General features: G+C 44.5%; 1 protein-coding gene across 2 annotated transcripts in view; it reads left to right on the plus strand.

Moving 5' to 3' along the window:
• The window catches only part of Cacna2d3 (calcium voltage-gated channel auxiliary subunit alpha2delta 3), an 833,716-nt gene that overhangs the window by 361,246 nt on the left and 451,462 nt on the right, over positions 1-21,008 (plus strand). For both annotated transcript variants that reach the window (XM_005348768.3, XM_005348769.3), the window contains exon 6: positions 17,790-17,921. In XM_005348768.3, coding sequence (XP_005348825.1) covers positions 17,790-17,921 — 132 coding nt within the window. The remainder of the gene's footprint in view (positions 1-17,789; positions 17,922-21,008) is intronic.

A 21,008-nucleotide genomic window follows, 5' to 3' on the forward strand; every position in this document is an offset into this window, starting at 1 on the left:
CGGTTAATTTTTAAGGATGCTAAACACATCTAGTCTACAAATAAGCTTCAACCTCAGCAAGTCTATTAGTTTCTAATATGGGTAAATACACTGAAATAGCACCAAGCATAAATCTACCCCTTAAGTGGCATAAAAAAAAAATAAAGTGATACTATTCAAAAATAACCGTATCAAAGAGCAAAATCCCAGAGGGTTAAATTAAAAGGCTGCAATGGTTTCTAGACATATCCATGGTGTCTCTTATTTCTAGTTAGTGTCTATGATAAAAATTACCCATCACATCTGTCAGGGCTCAAAAATACTGGCCTGGGGTTTCATTTACATTGTATTTCTGGCAGTTTGAATAATGTTCCAAACTAATCACATTGATTAAATAGACTGGCAATGTGATTTAAATGTTTTCACATCTGTATTGCTCAAAAATCTTTCCGAATCAGTACATTTCTACAGATTCAAAAATAAAAAAACTCACCCCAAATTTTAGGAATGCATTGGGAAGCCTTGAATAGAGAGCATACTCTTATGAAAACAGTGCCAGCAAGAATGCCCAAATAGCTCTATCCTTGAAGAACTGGGGAACTTGACTGCCATTTTGGAAGGTCCTGTGTTTTTTTTGTTTGTTTATTTTTGTTTTATTTTTGTGTGTGTGTGTGTGTTTTGAAGCTTCCTTCTTCCTCTCTTGGAGCAGTCCTGTTAAATATGGATGGTCTGATGACTTTTATTTTTACAGAAATATCTTCTTCTTTTCCTTGTTACTTGGAACATATAATCTGTTAGACTTTCAGCATTATAGCCCACCAGGTGCTTCTTCCTTTCCTCTTTGATTTGTTTTGCTCTGCATCACAGAGAGATCCATATTTTGCATTAAATTTTTCTGATGACTGTTATGAAAGTCTTTCTGTCTGCCATATATTTTGAGAATGTTTCATCCATCCTTCCTCCCTTCATTCCTCCCTCCCTCCTTCCCTCCCTTCCTCCTTCCTTCCATTCTTCTTTTCCTTTCTTTCCATTTTTCAATGGTTCTGGGGATGGAACCCAAGGCATTGGACATTGTAGCTAAATTCTTTACCTCTGAACGGTAGAGCCAACCCTTTCCACCACTGCTTGCACAGTAATAAGGTGTGAGATCCTCCCTTCAGTGATGCTGATATTTGCCCCTTCTTAAACTAAATTAGTGGCAAGGTGAGGTCTTGGGTAACCTGGATTTTCTGACATCTGAGATTGCTCTTTGGTGGGTGTTAGTGACCATATCAGAATCTTGGAGGTGCTTATAGTTGGTTGCATTTAGCTCTTTCTTCCTGTAAGGAACATTCTGAATTGCTATAGGAAACCATCCTTCATATCTGCTGGGCTTGTGTTCAGATTTAAGCTGATTAGCACACCTCATCACATCCTTTGCTAACTGGTTTGGGGCTGGGTAGATGATGACAAAAGTCAAAGGCAGGGAGGAGACATCTGCAGATCCCATTTTTTGCCTCTGTGTAGAACAGGGCAAAGGATGCAGGTTTGTGAGTCCTGCAGTGGTGTTGTGGCCCTGTAGGAGTAAAGACTGGAGATGAGAGGCAAGGGCTATGGGGTGTGAGGGAGGGCCCGAGTGTGGAGCCAACTTATAGGATAAAGAATAGAAAGCTAGAAAGCGGTATGGGCCTGGGTGTGCATGTGTGTGTGTGAAGCAATAGGCGGTTTGTTAAGTTCTTTGAACCAATAATTTTTGAACATGTCTTAAGAAGTTTATTAAGTTGGAAATAATCCCGATTTGAAGAAATGGTGAATACATTATGAATTAACATAATCACAAGAGACACAAACTTGAGCATTACCTGCTTTAGCAACTTGGTAAATTAATAATGTTGCCTCTTTTTCTTATGAGCAAAGTGACCTGGCTGATATCTGGGACATGCTTAAGACCCAGAGCTGGTAAAATCGCTCGGACAGTTTCAAAAGGCCATGGTCTTAGTTGTAAAGATTAGTCAAGTGTTAAAAAGATCTTACACACACACACACACACACACACACACCTTTTACTTTAATCCTTCCTGATTAAGTAGCTGAGCGCACATTGTCCCTAGAACAGAGAAGGTCATAGAAGAGTACCTGTTGTCTGCATTTGCCCAGGGAAGGTGGGTTACATTTACACTAGCTTTTGTGTTATTAATAATTAGCATCCTTATTATGATTTGAATGTGAAGCACCCTCTGAAAAGACTCACATGTTGGAGACTCGACTCACGATGGAAACAATGTTCAGCGATGAAGTGTCTGTAAGGTGGGTGAGCCGAAAGGGTTCTCCTGTCCTCGGTGGCTGAATTCTGATGATGTCACTTTTGAACAACACTGGTAATTGCTAGGACTATTGGAGGTGAGGGCTGAAGGGGTGGGTCATCAGAGAAGCACTTTGAAGTGCATATCTTTGGGTTCTTCTTTTGGGCTTCCTGGCTAGCCTGCTGCGAGCAGCCTTTCTCTACTCTGTATTCACAGTGCTGTGATGTTCTGGTTCATATCAAGCCCAAAGCAATGGATATAGTCAGAATCCAGGAGCGAAAATACATAATTCCTTTTTATTCAGGTTTTTTTCTCATTTGTTATGTTTCTATTACCTCCAAAAATTTGAGTAGCATACCCTGTTTTCTTCCCAGTGACCTGTTTTGAATGAAAAGTTATACAGCCATCCTGGTTGTAAATCCCTTAATGGAATTAAACCTGTGGGTGAACATCTATATGTCAAGAGAAACTGATTGTCAGGTCCCTGTCCCTATCACTCAGGAGTTAGGTGTGAGTAGTATATGCCCTAGGGAGAGTCTATAAATACAATCACTCGGTTTCATTTAAGTTTTGCTTAGTGCCATTGTTCCGCAAGCCAAAACTATCGCGGATAAGAGCATGTGTAGGGTTGCTGAGGTCCAGGGAAAGACAGCTGGAGCCTCCTTGTTAATGGTCCTTGGCCGCATTACTGGAAGTTGGCATCACTCCTGGCATGCATCATGGCCCTTGGCAGTGTTCACACTTCCAGTGGTCTAGTTCAAAAGGTTTATGGCCTGTAGATCCTCAAGTGAAATGGAGTATCCGAAACAAGCACTTACAATGCTCTACCCATGTGCACCCAGACCCCTGCTGCCAAGTCCATAAAACCACCTCGGCACCAAGTTGGCTGCCTTCCCAGGGCTTCAAGGAGCATGTATTTCCTGGGATGCACTCACAGAAGACCCCATCTACTCAGAACTCTGAGTATTTCCAGGCCTACCTCTTTCCCAGCTTACCCATGCCTACAGGGACGGAGCTGGAAATGCCCTCTGTAGGGGATGGCCTGCTCATCATCTTATTCTTCAACGGCTTGTCACTTTCAGACCAGGAAGACAAAGAGGCTGGACTTACAGTTTGTAAAAGAAAAGAATACATTTTCCTTGTTCCAAGAATGTGTTTGTGTGTCTTCTGCTGTCCCGCATATTGGTCTGAATGCTGGCAGGGGCTTATCAAGGAGGGATGCTGGGAGAAGTCAGAAATATGGAAATTACATTTTCCTAGGTCCATCTATTTTTGAAGCACTGGTGACTTCATGCCCCATGGCCTGGCCTTGTATGGTCACCTGAGGGCTGTCTGACTGTTTAGGCTAATGCTATTAAGACAGTTGTGAAGATAGCACCAAAGAATCCGATTTTCTCTGTGCAGGCGTTAAACAACCAGCGTGCACCCCTTTTTTCCTGCCCCCTTGTCTTAGGGTTGCTGTTACTGTGATGAAACACCATGACCAACAGCAAATCGGGAAGGGGAGGGTTTATTAGATTTACATACCCCAAATCATAGTCCATTGAGGGAAAACAAGACAGGATACCTAGGGCCCAATGCAGAGACTATAGAAGAATTCTGCTTACTGGCCTGCTCTTCATGGCTTTCTCAGCCTTATTTCTCAGAGAACATAGGACCACCTACGATGGGCTGGACCCTCCAGTGTCAATCACTGATTAAGAAAATTCACTACAGACTTGTCTGCCTACAGCCTGATGGTACAGAGGCACTTGCTCAGCTGGGGTTCCCTCCCCTCAGATGACTCCAGCTTGTGTCAAGTTGACAGTGCTAGCCAACATAACCCCATTCTGTATCGCTACAAAAGTCAGAATCAGAGCGTGTGTTTTCCCTGCAGTATACAGTCTCGTGTCAGGGGAGGCAGAGTCAGCTTTAGGTCTCCGGGTGTTGAAATCAAACACCAGACTTAAATCTGGTCCAATTTCCTTTTGAAATGTCCACAGTGCACCCATGCCCTGCCTGTGATGTCTGGGCCCACAGCAGCCATCAGGATGCTGTGTAGTTCAGTTGCTCGGTTCCCGCTTGCTGTTGTCTGCTCCCTGATTCTGCAGCTCGGTACCACCCGCTTTTGTCCAGCCTGCAGTGCTATGTCTTTGCACCAGCAATATCCCTGACAGCTCCTTAATTGCTACATGCATTTGTGCAGCTCCCTGGCAATTATGTTTCAGACCCTGTCAGGGTACCTGCTAGCCTCAGGGATGTGTTTATATTAAATATCAATAAAGAGCTGATAACATCAGTTTGGGTGGCAGGCTCACAGAAACACATTTTCCTGGGAGCCAGGACTGTCTGGAAGATGGAAGGAAGGTTTGGGTTTCATTCTCTCTTCTAAAGGTTAAATGAAACAAGAGCAGACTTTCTGGGCAGATATCATGAATTGGTTCTTACTAAACGGCAGCAGCCATGTAGATGGGACGTTGTCCTGAACTGCACCTGATCTGTCAGAATAGCTGTTCTTCCCGCGGTAGCTTCTTTTATGTGTCCCCTCCCCCATAGGGAGCATAGGGTGGATGAGCTTTCAGATACCGTGTTTTTATGTGTTTGTTGATGGAATTCTCACAAAAGGGGAGGGCAGAGGTCAAGGACTAGATGTTCTTGAGGCCTCCCTCTGTGCTGTATGTCACACACTCTGCATGGTCCTCTCCAAATCAGAATCCATGTCCCACAGGATGATTTGAGCCTACTAGGAACTGTGATGTGATGGAGATCACGCATGTAGGGCAGTTGGAACCATGTAAGCACTGTGCAGTATTCACCCAGAGAGCCTCCATGAATGCGGTCAGCACCCAGACTTTGCATTCTGGCACTCCCTTGACTAATCATTCCTGTTGCTAGGTACCAGAATAATGTAATTCTGTCCTCTTGAAGTACCCAGAAGAGTGGCCTAGGTGCATTCCTAGGATGGTGACAAGGGAAGAGTCATGCTCACTGTTAACATCAATGGCTGAGTAAATTGGGAGCATGGGGACCATGGGAGAGGGCTGAAGAGGAGGGGAGAGGAAAGAAAGGGAGCAGAAAACAAATGTACAGCTCAATAAAATCAATAAAAAAGGCTGCAGGAGCCTGATACTCCCCTCAACGCCTTCTACTACCCATTTGACCGTTGCCTGATGGCAGCCTTGAGTGTCTGCCCAATACTGTAGGAGTCTCTAGTGCTATTAAGAGAAGACCTGACTGCAGATCCCAATATGCAGGACCCAGCTTCAGTCCCTGCTTCCCCATTTCCCATCCTGGCTTCCTTTTGATTACCAAATTCCAAACCCATTAATGCGCTTTGGCTCTGAGAGTCCACACCATACCCTTTCTTCCACTCCAGGCCCCTCACCATGCAGATACTAATCTCCCTGCTTGACTATGTTATTCATTAAATTCAAGACTACATCTGGTTTTCCCTCATCACTTTGTCCCCAAGACCTGGTACGTGGTGGCACACAAGGGATCTTCAGAAAATATTTTCTGAGTTAATAAATAAATGTGTATTCTATTTAGTGCAGTCATTAAAGGTTTGTCAGAATATAGCAGACTGATTTCTGCCCTCTGGTAAGGTTACCAAAGTAATGTGTTAGCTTCTTGTAACTATGTCAAAAGCCTTAGACCAACAATTTACAAACAGCAAAAATTTGTTTTGATTGGGTTGATGAGGTTTAGTTCATGCCCAGCTAAGCTCCATAGCTTTCAGACTCATGGCAAGGCAGAGCATCAGGGGAGAAGAGCATGGCAAAGGAAAGAGCCTCTTGCCTCATGCAGCCAAGAAGCAGAGAGAAACAAGAAGGGGCTGGTGGCAAGAAATGCTCTCCCACACAAACACGACACTGGTGGCCCACTTCATCCATCAAGGTCCCTTATCTAAAAGTTCCAAGCATTTCCTGAAAGTGTACCAAGTCTCAAGTCCTTCTGAGACTCAAGAAAGGCTATTAACTGTAAGTCCCTGGGTGAAAAAGTTATCTGAGACTCAAGGAAGACTGTTAATTGTAAGCCACTTAAAAACAAAGAAACAAACAAACAAAATCCAAGAGCAAACATTTTCATTCTAAGTGGGATGGACAAGGACTCAGATAGAAGAAGCGGGACCTCAGTAACACTAAGACCCAGCAGAACCAGTAGCCAAGAGCAAACATTTTCATTCTAAGTGGGATGGACGAAGACAGAGATAGAAGAGGCGGGACCTCAGTAACGCTAAGACCCAGCAGAGCCATCGTTTAATCCTGTCATCCTGTTGCTCCATGGCTGGCGTCCTGGACATGTGATGGCGTGCTGAGAGCTGCCAAGGGAATGCACAGCTCTCCCGATGGCTTGCCTGGCTGCAGATCAGATGGCCTCTCCCCTGGGATACCTCTGCTAACTCATTGTGGCTTTGCTTGGCAGGCATTTTACATTCCTGGCATCTTCAACTTCCTGGATTTGTCATTGCCTCTTTGACTTCATCTCCACAGCTCCTTCTCTTGGGTATTGCTTGGAAGGTCCATGACCTTGTAGCACATTGCCTAGCTTCCCGAGCTTTCCTTTGAAAACCAGATAGAAACATCCATGACCCCGTAAATCTTGCCTTCTGCTTGTCTGTGTACAAAACCAGCATCACACCGGTGGTGTCAAGGTATGCTGTCAGCTCAGAAAGTGGCCAGCCTCCCTCAGGCCACAGTTACACTCCTCTGTGTACCTAAATGACTGACTGCAGGGAGCACATCTGTATATGTCCCTGAAGTGGTGCAAAAAAGAGAACTCTTTCCATAATGCTCTTTTTTCCAGGAATAAAATAATTTTATTGCAAGTTTACATGTTGCAATGGATGATTTCTGAGGTGATGTCAAGGCATCTCAGTACAAAGAATTTTGCTTCTTTTCAGTGGTACTATCTCTTTAATTACCACACCTTCATAATTTTATTTTTTCCCATTTATTTATTTATTAAAGATTTCTGTCTCTTCCCCGCCACCGCCTCCCATTTCCCTCCCCCTCCCCCAATCAAGTCCCCCTCCCTCATCAGCCCAAAGAGCAATCAGGGTTCCCTGCCCTGTGGGAAGTCCAAGGACCACCCACCTCCATCCAGGTCTAGTATGGTGAGCATCCAAACTGCCTAGGCTCCTACAAAGCCAGTACATGCAGTAGGATCAAAAACCCATTGCATTGTACCTTCATAATTTTAAATGCCTTTTTTTCCCGCCAAATTCCGTGAGTTTTTCTCAAGCTCTATCATTTGCTCTTTGTGCTAAATACACACTGGAAATATGTCTAAAAGCATCCAGAAATAACCATTCCAAAGACTGCTCTGTAATTGTTTCTGTGAGATTAATTTTACCTCAGTCTTTAAATCCATCTTCTTGAAAAGTCTCAAGACATTGACAATATATATAGAGATTCTTTGTACAAAATAAGGCATAAGTCCCTGGTCCTTCCAGATCCCTGTAGAATCCTAATTACCATCTGAAAGACAGCCTTTGCATGATAGGGTCTCGCACAGCCCATGCTGGGCTCTAACTGGATATATAGCTGAGGATGGCTTCAAATACTCAATCCCCCGCTCTCATTTGCCAAGTATTTAAATTCCAGGCAACTTCACTGTGTCTGGGCATGAGTACATTCTTTATTGTCCCGTTTCTACAAACATTCCAGCCTCCTCAGCACCACCATACTTATCCATGAAGTCATCCAAGATTTCTCTGCCTTCCTTCTCCAAACCTTTCCCAACTCCCACAGTTCAGAACGTTTGTTCCACATGGTTATCTAGTTACAGTGAAGGTTCAGCTTCTCCAGTGCCAGTTTTCTGTGTTGTTTAGATGTCATATTGCTGCAGTGAAATAGTTGATATAAGCACCTTCTTGGAACAATTACTCTGTAGAGGTCCGATCCCATGGCCAACTGGACACATTGTTCTGGGTCCCAGGTGGGGCTGGACACTATGATGAGAAGCATGGTGGGGAAAAATATTTACATCATGGCATACAGGAACAAACAGAGAGGTAAGAAAAATCAACCAATAAAATAGGCTCCATACTTCTGGCAGTCTACTATATGTAGCTAGTCCCTGAGCAAACACTGACAGAAGAAATTAGCATCTTTTCTGTCTGCTGGAGGTTCAAAGTAACTTGGTTATTAGGAACATGTCCCACACAACATGCTGAATTTTTACTTAGTGAATACCAACCTGACTGACTACAATGTATCAAATACCACTTTAAATTCAAAAACACTTAAAATGTGTTTATCTGGTGAATATGTCCAACCTTTGGATATGGGGATATGAAATTGTCATTCACAAAGTTCCCACTTCAGTGTGTGTATGCGCGCATGCGTGCATGCGTATCTTAGTTAGGGTTTCTATTGCTGTGAAGAGACACCATGACCACAGAAACTCTTATAAAGGAAAACACTTAATTGGGACTGACTGACAGTTTCAGAGGTTTAGTCCACTATTATTTTGGTGTGACATGGCAGCAAACAGGCAGACATGGTGCTGGAGAAGAAGCTGAGAGTTCTGTATCTTGATCCACAGGCATCAAGAGACTTTGCCACACTGGGCATAGCTTGAGTATATGAAACCTAAAAGCATGCTCCCATAGTGACACAGTTTCTCCAACAAGGCTATGCCTCCTAATAGTGTCATTCCATATGGGCCAAGCATTCAAACACCAGAGTCTATAGGAGGTATTCCTATTCAAACCACTACAGTCCCTCTCCTCTCTCTCTCTCTCTCTCTCTCTCTCTCTCTCTCTCTCTCTCTCTCTCTCCTTCTCCCCCATTTATATATATTGTATATATTTACGTATATATGTTGTAATTCTGTTGTCCGAGGTTTCTGTCCCACCCAGTTCCCACAGTTAAGTCCCAAAGAAATCACGCAGAGGTCTACATTATAAACTGATTGGCCTAGTAGCTCAGATTTCTTATTAACTCTTATAACTTACATTATCCCATTATTCTTGTCTATGTTAGCCATGTGGCAATACAGTCACATTTTGCTTCTTCTAAGACTAGGTCACAACTGAGGACTAAGCTTCTCTCTTCCAGGAATTCTTGTTGCCCTGCCTATACTTCCTGCCTGGTCACCCTGCCTATACTTCCTGCCTGGCTACTGGCCAATCAGTTTATAACTAATGTAGACCTCTGTGTGATTTCTTTGGGACTTAATGACTGCAGGAACTTGTCAGTACAGAGACCTCAGACAACATGTATTATATATGTTGTAATATATATTTTAATGTTTTAAGTATGTTTACAATTTTGTGCTGGGCTGCATTGATAGCTAACCTTGGCTATATGTAAACCACTGGCAATGGTTGGACATAGCTGTATTTCTAGGGCACTTTAGCTGAGTTTTTATTGCAATGTTCTGTAGGCAGACTCCAACTCTGAATACTGAGGTGATGAACTGGCCTTACATACCATACTGTACAAGAAACTGAGGTGGACACATTGGGGGACTCTTGAAGAGAAGCTTGGCATTGGTCCCAAGCCCAGTCTACTTTGGCTGGCCAATAACCTTCAACTAATCTATGTTTTTCCCCAATAATAAGTACAAAGGTTCCATGTCAGAGTCCCAGGGAAGACTGACTGGTTTTCTTCATAGGGATCACCTGCTTCAATTATCTGTTGACAGCTGAGGCTGAGAAACTGTTCCAAGCGCCATGTCACCTGGATTGTGGGATCCACACATTAAGTCATAGGTCATATAAATGGAGGCCATGATTGCTAATGGTATCTTCCATTATCTAGCCATTTGTACAAGGAGCTAACATTGCTAGCCTCTGCCTTTAGTGATGGAATGCTTTAAGACAGTGACCTTTACAGCCATGGGAGCCATTTTCTTACAAAATAGGGACAGGAGAGGGGTCTGTCAGTGTGTAAAGGGCTGTACAGTTGTGGCATGTTGTAATTGTGCCATAAATATTATTATCATGATCATTTCATCATTTTGATTGCTCTCATTATTTTCTCCCACAAAGACTTATCAATATCTTATTCCCAGAACATATGAAGGGGAAAATGTATGTAATGTTTTACACACATCTTAAAATAAGTTACAGGAATGTTGTACATGACTATCCTCCAAGACAAATACTTACCAACAAGCTTGGCGAGATCAACTATGTCAGGTTGTAAGATATCAACCACGCTTGGCATATTGACTGTTTTCTTCCCCTCAAAGAACAGACAGGGTCAGGAGACTCTCACCTGAGTATCTGGCTACCCGGCACCACCTGTTATTTATGACTTGACCCTAATTGCATTGTTTTCAGGGAGGAGATAGAGTACAGAGGCCAGGGGATACTCAGGATCCATCTCTGTGGCTGTAGGAAAGCCATCATCTCTGCTGGGTAGAGACTTTCTAGTGTAGCCTTTAGAGGGCTACACTTACACCCCACAAATAACCTCTCACCTAGGTTCTGTAAAGAAGTCCAGTAAACCCACTGGTTTCCCAGAATGAACTTGGGTGGAGTCATGCCTCTTCCTTCCATCCACCCCAGGGAAGGAATTTTAGCAGTAGGAGAAAGGCATGAGGCTAATGGATAAAAGGAAAATGCACTGGGGAATTCATCCCCCAAACTTACGCTGAGACCACATACAAAGAGTGTCCTTGGGAATTTGCCAAGTTATTGCTTCACAACGTCATTCAACATGAGTTCATGGATCCTTCTTATTCTTCTGGCCCCAGGACCACCAGAAGTTGACTCCATCTTTGTGAAAAGTAACCTGTTTTTAATATCTAGCCTCTCGTGAAATTTAGTGGGATGGCAAATAAGCCTGCTTTGTAATTCAGGCCACATGCAATAGTATGCTCTGTGGCCTAGGCACGATGGGTAACTAGCATCAGACTCTCTCTTATTTATTCCAGGATCTAGTGAGAGTGATTAGGGGAAATGCCACTTATTTGCTCAAACAGAGGCACGAAAATCTCCATCCATTCTAAAGGTGGTCCAGCACCAACTGTAGTGAGGAGGCAAGCAGGCCTGCTTTTCATCCCGCCCGGCTCCTGCACAGCTAGCTTTGCCCCCAAAATAACAACACACAAAGTGTATTCATTTAAACACTGCCTGGCCCATTAGTTCTAGCCTCTTCTTGGCTAACCCTCATATCTTGATTAACCCATTTCTATTAATGTATGTAGCACCACAAGGTGGTGGCTTACCGGGAAAGATTCAGAATGTCTGACCTGGTGGCTGGATCCATGGCGTCTGACCCAGAGAGGAGAGGCATGCCAATTGCCTCACTTCCCTTCTTCCCATCATTCTGTTCTGTCTACTCCACCCACCTATGTTCTGACCTATCAGGCCAAGCAGTTTCTTTATTAATTAACCAATGAAAGCAACAGATAGACAGATGACCTTCCCACATCAACCCACCCTGGAGAACAGCTACATAGGCTCAGTTCCTTGCCTCCTCATTCTGGTGTAATTGCATATCTAGGAGATACAGAGCTTCTAAGAGTTTTATTTAGGCAAGTATGAGATCCTGTCTGTCACTAAGTCCAAGGTATGCTACACCTCCCCGAAAAGCAGCCCTGCACCAACCTTGCGGCTTCTAAATCCAGACTCTTCTTCCAACATTGGTTTTGGAAAAGAACAATTTCTTTGTAATTCTGTATCCATCTCTGTTCACTCAGATTCCCTAGGAATGGGCCCAGATTTTGTGGTAGGAAATGACAAGTTAAAATAATTCAGTTCTGCTAATTTATAGTAGAATGAAGGGGTATTGAGAGGAGAAAATCAAGTGTGTGCCAGACGACGGCAGCCTGGAGAGGAAATAGCCATGAAGATTCTGATTGCTCATCCTGGAAGAGGAAGCAGCTATGCTCGCTATGGATTTCAGAAATAAATTTGATTTGGGACCATGAGTCTAGGCAGGATGAGCCTTGGCCCCGTGCAGGCAGGGGCATTATCTGTTAGAGAACGTGTACTTGGCTGGGAACTTCACAGTTTGCTAAAATCTTTTGCTGAGCCTGCCCATCCCCCCAGCCTCGGCTAATCCTCCCCTCATGGGCCCCAGCAGCACTTCTTTCCCTGCTATACCTGATTTCTTTTCAGATCACTGTTTTAGAACTCTGTCTGTCTATCACGCTCTTGCTGAAGGGATTCTTAGTAGCCTCCTTGGCATGCAGGTGTCCCCTCCCTGAGGTCCCCCTCCTTCCTTCACATCCAAAGTAACTTTCTAACCTGTTCCATTCCCTTTGCAAGGCACATTTCTCTTTGAAGTTCCTTTTGTTGCCTCCTCGTGAGACAGAACTGTCTGGATTCCTGTCACCACTAGCCAAATCCCTGATGGAACCTCCAGGGAAGGAATGTTTGCTTTGGCTTCTGTTTGAGAGGTTGTAGTCTGTGCTTGATGGCTCTGTTGTCTTGGGGCTCTGACTAAGCAGAGTGTCATGGTGAGGGAGGCAAAAAGGGATGAAGCTGCCCACTTCATAGCAGTCAGAGAGCAAAGGAGTCAAACAGGAGCTTGGGCAAGGCACAGCCCTCGACAATATGCCCCCACTACCTACTTCCTCCAACTGGACTCCATGTCCCCAAGTCTTCGAAACCACTTAGAGAGTGCCATCAGATGAGAACTTGGTGTTCAGCAAATGGACCTGTGTGGGATACTTCAGATCCAAACCATATAAAATCCCTATAGTGTAAGTGATTGAGAAACACTTGTTGTATAAATAAAAGAGAATAATCCAAGTGCTTTGACTTGAGAATTTAAGGAAGAGACTGATCCAGACTTACCCACCCATGTAGTTTGTGGATAGCTGAACTAAAATGTAGGCTTGGAGAGTCACCTCATCCCTGGGATAGTTAATGCAGCAACAAAGGATGCACGGTTCGCTCTGCTCCTGAGATCAGTGCATTCAGGAAGAGCTGCTCCCATCTCTCTTCCCAGAATGAAGGTACCTGCCACTTAGGGAAGTGAAGTCACAAGGCCCAGGCTGTTAGCTAGCACATGTCAAGTGTGAGCTCAGTGCTGGAACTCCACTCCAGAGCTGAGCCTAGGATTGTTGGGCTGCTTTGCAATGGGGTTGCCCAGCAACTTAGTCAAAGAGAAAGGAAGAACGTTCATCCCGGGGATGTGTTCATGCGTTTCCTAATGGACAAGATGAGAGGCAGCCTCTGTTTATGATGTGTCCGTGGCCCGTCTGCTGCACTAAGAACCTGGATAGACTTGGAACTGAAAGGCGTTTTGTTGTTGGGATGTCTGCTGTATTATAAATATAAGCCAAGGGTATGGAAGATTCTCTTTAGATGCTAAGCCTAGATGTACCACAACGGTGGCAGCATTCTCTCCAGACATCCCCTAGTGTCTGTTCTGGTAAAAGCTGAACATTCTTGACATTTTGGGGGTGACTGTATCTCAGCAGGGAGGCAGGACTGGTGCTATTTCTTCACTGTATAAAGAGAGACATGCACAAAAACGCTGTGTAGAGTGGACAGCAACAGTGGCAAGAATGACCCCATCATGTGGAAACGTTACATTACATGGAAAATACTGTTTTTATTATGTATGCTTGACATTTAAGAAAATGACTTTGGGGCTAAGGAGATGGCTTAGCTGGTTACTCACTTACCATGAATGCATGAGGACTAGAGTTCAAATCTCCAGCGCCCAGGCAAATGCTGAGTGGGCATAGGGGCCTGCCTGTAATTCCAGCACTCAGCCAGGATTCTCAGAACAAGTGCTTTCAACTGAAATAGGCCTCTGTGAATACGAGAGTGAGTGATCAAGAAAAACACCCAACATCAACCTCTTGCTCCCACATGCATGTGTACATATGGGCACAGCAGCACATGAATGTGTACCCACAAGCATATATATGCACATGCATACTACACACAGACACAGGTCAAAAATATATGTTTAAAGATACACGTTAATTACCTAAGGAAAAACAATAAAGATACACGTTAGTGCAATGTGGGCGGGATTCATCAACTACGTTCATATAAACAACTTGACCTGAAAATTAGAATTGTCACTGCAGAAGCAGAGAGTGAGGCCTTTAAAGGGGCTCTATCACAAAAAGTCCTGTGCATCCTCAACTCAGACCTTAAAAATAATATACACAGGAGCTGGAGAGATGGCTCAGTGGTGAAGAGCACTGGCTGCTCTTCCACAGAACCTGGCTTCAATTCCCAGAACCCAAATGGTAGCTCACAATCATAGGCAATTCCAGTTTCTTCAACCAAGGTGTGTGTGTGTGTGTGTGTGTCTTAGATGCTTGAATACCTTATTCAAATGCCTTGTATCCATGTCTGTCTCTTTGCTGACTGTAATGACAGACAGCTCTTCAAGGCTTCCCATCTATTAAGATTGCTCATGACAGAAGCCTCTGAATTCCATACACTCACTATCATGGTTTCATATCCCAAGGAATGACACGGATGCGTATTAATCCAGCCTCTGTTTTGAGCAGGTCATATTTACTAGTTCCACTTTACTATGCCCTTGAAAGTCAAATGTCCCTTTTTTGTAAAGAACCACTCAGAGTAAGATTTAGTGTCCAAATTTAGTGTCCAGGAGATTACCTGGTATGGCTGACAGTGCTCATTGGTGGAAATCCTGGAATTCCAGGACCACCTGGAAGGATGGGAGTCCCGTCTCTATCCACAAAGGAATCATAGTTATACAATCGGACCAATCCCAAAGCAAACATGGTCCCACTGAAAACCACTGAGTTCTGCAACATGTTGAGACGATGAGCTAGTAAAATAGATTGTCTTTTCTTTTCTTTTTCTTTTTTTTTTTTGCTTCTATGGAAAGGTTTTGTATGATTCTGATATAATTAAGTCCATCAATGGAGGTAAAAGCCATGGGTTTTTTGGAGTTGTTACTGTATTTGCATGTTTGTGGGCTCATGTAAGTGGCTTTTGCAGCCAAGAGTGAGTCACAGTAATTACTATCAAGCTTGGGCAAGAATAATAAACGGGTTTGTTCTCCAGAACTGCAAGGATAAAACCTTTCTCAAAAGTATTCTATGGTATAAGATTGAATCAGTCATGTTCACATCCCCAGGCTATGGTGTGGTTGATACAGTGGCACGGGTTACAACATGCCCTTTTGAGATAAAAGTCCGAGTCCCAATGGCCTCCATGATCTGAAAGAGATGGCAAGGTGGAGGTGAGGCTGTCAGGCCAGACCTAGGTCCACCAGCTCATCAGCTGCAGATTGCAGACTCTGTCTGTCTAGGAAAAACATGAAGGGTGGCCAACTGAGGAAGGACAGCCAGCTGTGGGCAGGCATGGAAGAGAGCTCGGGTGCTGTTCTAGTTTGATAAATTACCCTGATAAAAATTTATGGGAAAGAAGGTTTCTTTCAGCTCAAAATTTCAGGTAACATTCCTTCTTAGCAGGGAGCTCAAGGTGGTAGAACTTGAAGCAATCAGCCATTTCATAGTAACACAGAGAGAAAAAAAAATGAATTCATGCAAGCCTATAACTCAGCATACTGTATCTGCTCTTAAACAGCATAGGACTCAAACCCAAGGCTTGGTTCCATCCAATGTTGACTGGGTTTTCCCATATCAATGAATTTAACCAGATAATCCCCCACGGACATGCCCACAGGCCAATCTGAACTATCCAGTCCCTCACTGAGACTCTTTTCAGGATATTCTAGTGTGTCAACTTGGCAATTAAAAGTAAACATCTTATGTCCCATGGGCCAATAATCATCTTCCTTTCCAGTGTAGTTCATTGGTAGGTAGGTGTATTTTTAGAATGCTTTAGCTTTCACTGGCATACTAAGTAACTTAAGGCCCTAATGACAAAATCTGTCTTTATCGTCCCCACCTGTAGAGTGCCAGTAGGCATTGCAATAAGCATACTACTGTATGGTTGTCGTGGCTCAGCAGTTCAGAGGAGACCCTGGAGAGGGACCTGGACTTTGGGCCAGTGGACTAGCTCTGTGGGTGCTTTCTACTGCTGTATTCCACATCTGGGCTACAACATCAGCAGTCCCACGCAGCTTACTTATCTGTGCTTGGAGGGACGCATGCGGATGAAGGAGTGGCAGGGGAGAGTCTGGAGGGCACCACGATGGATGCTGAATCTGCCCAGCCTTTGCTTCTCATAAGCTTTATATAGCTCAAACCAAAGGAGAGGGAAGACAAAAGACTTCTCTGCCGTGATGCAAGGAAAGCATCAAGTAACCACACCTAGATCAAAGCATCCTGTTAGTAGTAGCCCCTGGGTCAACCGTCCAGTCAATAACCTGTAAGAAGCAAGAGTAGGCCTGAACTGACTCCACATCTGTGGGCTCCCACATTCTACCATTAGCTGTTTCCTAAAGATCTGTTGAGCTTTTCAAGCGGACCACCAGCGTGGGCCTTATTATTACTGTTCGCCTATAATGCAAGCACAGGCTAGCACTCTGCCTCTCAGCAGCCCATGCAGTTTTAGAAAAGGCCCCACTTCCTGTCCCAGTGCCAGTCTCTGTGTGGCTCAGTGTCATTTGCCTTCCTACCTGGAGGGCTGTTGCAGGGGACAGAAGAAAGTGACCCCATGCTATCCCATGGGAAGGGAGCAGGAAGTGGGCTCTCCCGGTCTATATGGTCATCACATTGCTACTTTACCTCCTCATATCCAGGCTAAATAGTAGTTCCTTTTAGAACTGATTGTGGTTGAGTGTTGTCTCATCCTGAAACATTGTCTTCAGGAGAAAAGAGAAACGGGGAGAAAGTAGACAGTCACAAAGCACCTCCCTGATCCACCTTCTTTAGCCCGTAGGTAAAAATTCCTTTATTTCTCTTTCTTTTTCCCCCTCTGCTCTCATCTTTTAAATATATAAAGAAAACACAAAGAATTAATTTGGACTTTCAACAGGAGGAAAGAGGTTTGTTAATGGAAAGTGAGGACAGAAAAGTAATTGTCTTTTTTAGAAAGAGTCTCACTATGGAGCTCAGGCTGTTTGGATCACCCAGGATGGCCTTGAACCTTGACCTTCTTGCTCCTGCTTCCTAAATTCCCTGGGTGCCACAGTGTCCAGATCGTGTGGTTTCTGTAGAACAACCTTTGTTTTATCTCTCATTTGTCCACCCATCCACCCAGCAACCCATCTCTCTACCCATTGGTCAGTGCAAATTTTCATCTAGTCGCTGAGTATCCACAGGGCAGAGGATGAATGACAAGATCTTCCCGTACTGGGTTCACACTCCACTTAGTGGAAGGGGAGAGCTTATGACGTAACCCCAGCTGGAGCAGGGCCCTGTTGGCTGAGGTGATTAGTAAGAGACAACACATCTTCCTTTCGAATGCTGGATTCCAGAAATCAGGAAGCAGATGCTAAGAGAGCTGTGTTCTCTGTCAAATCAAGTATTACCAATACAAGGCCATGCCATTTGAGTAAGATACACCAATGGAGGCTCCTGGGCAGCACAGAGAGCAGACAGGAACACCATCCTGAGTGTCTGGAATCTCTGCCTCTCAGCATCTCAGACTCACTGATGTGAGTGAGCCTGGAAGTGTGCTACCTGTGATCGGGCTCCCTCTGCTTCCTAATGGTGCTCTGTTCTGTTTGTTTTCAGATCCTGCAATTGTCAATGGTGTTTATTGGTCTGAATCCCTAAACAAAGTGTTTGTAGATAACTTTGACCGGGACCCATCTCTCATCTGGCAGTATTTTGGAAGTGCAAAGGGATTTTTTAGGCAATATCCAGGTAAGTGTGCCTAAGTTGACTACCCTGGTTTCAGTGAATGATTTGGTGATTCCCTTTAGCTTCCCAATTAATAGTTTTCTCCCTTCCCTTAGAAGGAAGTGAAGAATTAGATCCTGTTGTTAGCATACAGAATAGGAGCAAAAAGGAGATACCTGTGTGTATATGCACACGCGCGTGCATGCACACACACACACACACACACACACACACACACACACACCGCATTGATAACAGAAACTGTGTGGCTTTAGCATCTTTCTCCATAAATTAATTCGTAGAGCAAACAGAGCACTGGGGCATGACCCATACCACATTTGGTCTTCTCAGACAAGAGCTTGGTTTCTTATTATTCCACTGGTATTGATTGTTGTGTGATCATTGTTGTCAGAGGAAAGAGGAAATAGATCAAGTCATGGGGGCAATAGTAAATTTTGACTAAAAGGTGTAAGAAATATAGAACGTGAGCTTAGGTTCTCTGACTCCAGAGGTGGCTTACCTTGGAGTCAGAGGTTGAAAGAGTCAAAGCATGGCAGACGGTGACACCCCTCTAGAGAGCACCCCCCCAACAACTCCCCCAGGTCAGCATGTTTCTGCCATTTGTTCATCATTCCCATGGAACAGGTGTTCCATCTGGCGCCTTCCTGGGCCTCTGCCTCGCTGTAGGGTTTTAATTCTAGCTTGGCTTAAATTTTAATTAAAACGGGAAGTTTTAATTTTGCTTACAAGTTGTGAAAACAGGACTTGAGGCTGCAATTGTTCCAGCATCGCAGCTGTAGAAATTAACTAGCTCAACCTAAAAGGAGGGGGAACATGCACACTCACGCGCACACACAAACACACTGCACATTCTTGGAGCAATTAAGCCGAGGCTTTCATTAAGTAAGGCTAGATGACTTTCGACGTTACCACACCAACACCATCAGCTTCCACCTCCAGGAGTGTTTGCCCTGCACACAGCATCTGTGGCCTGAGACTTGCCTGACGGGGCATCTGCCTTAGCAGATTATTCAGTGGTTCCCAAGAGTCCTGTTCCACAGGGTGCACAGGCTTCCTCGTGGAGCTCACAGTCATTTAAGCAATAAGTATCCTATTACAGATAATGTTATAATAAACAGTGGACCATTAAAGTTTTTAATGTCACCAAATTGCAGTCCTCGTTGATGTGCCTAACAGAACAATTTCGATGCACACTGTTAAGGCTGGAACATGTGGGGCAAGCCAGCCTGCCTAGCAGTCACCTGGATAGCTGGCCATCTGACCTTGTGGCATTGGGATGTGGGTGGAAGAGATCAGTAGGAGCCACAATCATGGGGTGTCTTCACCAACAAGAAATCCTTAAAGTAGAGTTGCAAAGATGTTGGAAAGCAAGGGGAGTCACCATAAAGGGCTCATGTGATTGGGAGATTTATTAATAGATGAAGCCAGTTTAGTCAAAATGTTAGCACTTCTCCTGTGGTAGTTTTGGCACAATTTTAACTCCATAGGATATCTGTATCTTTTCTGCCTTAGTTAATACATGGATACAGTCTTCTGAAGATATTTGGTTGCCCTGAATGATGTCGTGTGGCCACTTGACTCTGGAATTGGTTCCAGACAGAGCTCATCTCTTGCCTCCTGCTTACACAGTAAGGAGAAGCTTGAAGTGGGCATTTTACCATGGATTTTTCATATTAGGATACTCTGTCCACTTTCACTTTATTGTAAAAGCGCCAGTTGGTACCAATATACCTGACCTTAGGTAGATAAACTCTTCTTCGTCCTCACAAGTGTATCCAAAGCCCTAGGTTTATCATAAGCCGTGAGTGAGGACTTGCAAAGCAGAAGGTAGATTAGGTAGCAGAGGTCAAATCCCCCAGTTTGACCTTGAGAAGCTCTCTCTTGTGAAAAACACCTTAATCAGAAGTTTGGGTAACAAATGGCATAGACCCAATGAAGCCAAGCTCCAGCAAGGAATTCACGTTTAAGCCCCTAAAACCTGAAGTCGCGCGTGCTGTTCTAGAAAACTGGTAGGTTCCATCCAACACTCGGTCAGATCCTTGTTTCTCTGGCACATGATAGACTTAAACCGAGGATCAGTGTCTTCCATCTTGCAGAATTTTTTCAGTGAGGATGGTGGGGATGTAGTGGGCATACGCTCCAGTAGTTTGGATAAAAGCACCTCGAACTGTGCATGTCTGGAACGCAGGACTGCTAAGCCTCTCTCAGGTAGTACTTGGTTACAGCGGCCCTGGTGAAGTCATGAAGCATCTCAAGCTTAGTGCCTCTTCTGCCTCTTTTACCTGTTAGCCACCACTGGACATCTGCCTGTCCTGGCACTTGTGATTTCTTTCTGAGTGTCTGTGCCTCCAGAGAGACTCCTTGGGGGATTCTAGTTTGGGTCAAGTTGACCTGCACAGGGTCATCCTATTCTGTGTCTACTTCTGTGCTGGTATTGTATTCTTTGCTAGTTTCCCAGCAGGCTGATCTGATAGGGGCTTTTAGGAAAACAGGGCTGCCAAGGGCGCCTGTGGGGATGAGGAAGTTGCAGCCCACCTGCAGTGCTCCTTTCATAGCCACCCCTGTCCCTTCTTAGGAGTTTTGGGAGAGCGCACCACAGTAAGGATGTCAGCAGAAGAAGCCTGACAGAGCCCTAGAGTTCTGGTGGATGACACATGGTGTCTAAATATGCATGGGCAGTAACGACACACGTGATGAATGCAGGGAGCATGCACTGCGTCAGCACACACACACACACACACACACACACACACACACACGTATACATATGGAATTGTGCCATTCTAACAATGCCTGACTTTCCACAAAACAACATGCCAGATACATTTGGAATGAATCACATTATGGCCCCTTATAGTGCCCTTTAGAGTAGGCCCCAGTGCTGGTACCAGAAGGGCAGATCATAGTATCACTGTGGGACACACAGTGCCATCTCCAGGCTATCTGTGTGGTAGTTTGTGCACATTCTCTTATCCCAGTTTGTTCTTGCCATGGCAGGATCAAGAATGCTGGCTGTCTTTTAATGGGGCTGATCTATTGGGAGCTCACCAAGGCCAGCTGGACTGTGACTGAAAAAGCATGGGATAAAAC

This window comes from Microtus ochrogaster, chromosome 6, assembly GCF_000317375.1.
Source record: "Microtus ochrogaster isolate Prairie Vole_2 chromosome 6, MicOch1.0, whole genome shotgun sequence".
Classification (NCBI taxonomy): domain Eukaryota; kingdom Metazoa; phylum Chordata; class Mammalia; order Rodentia; family Cricetidae; genus Microtus; species Microtus ochrogaster.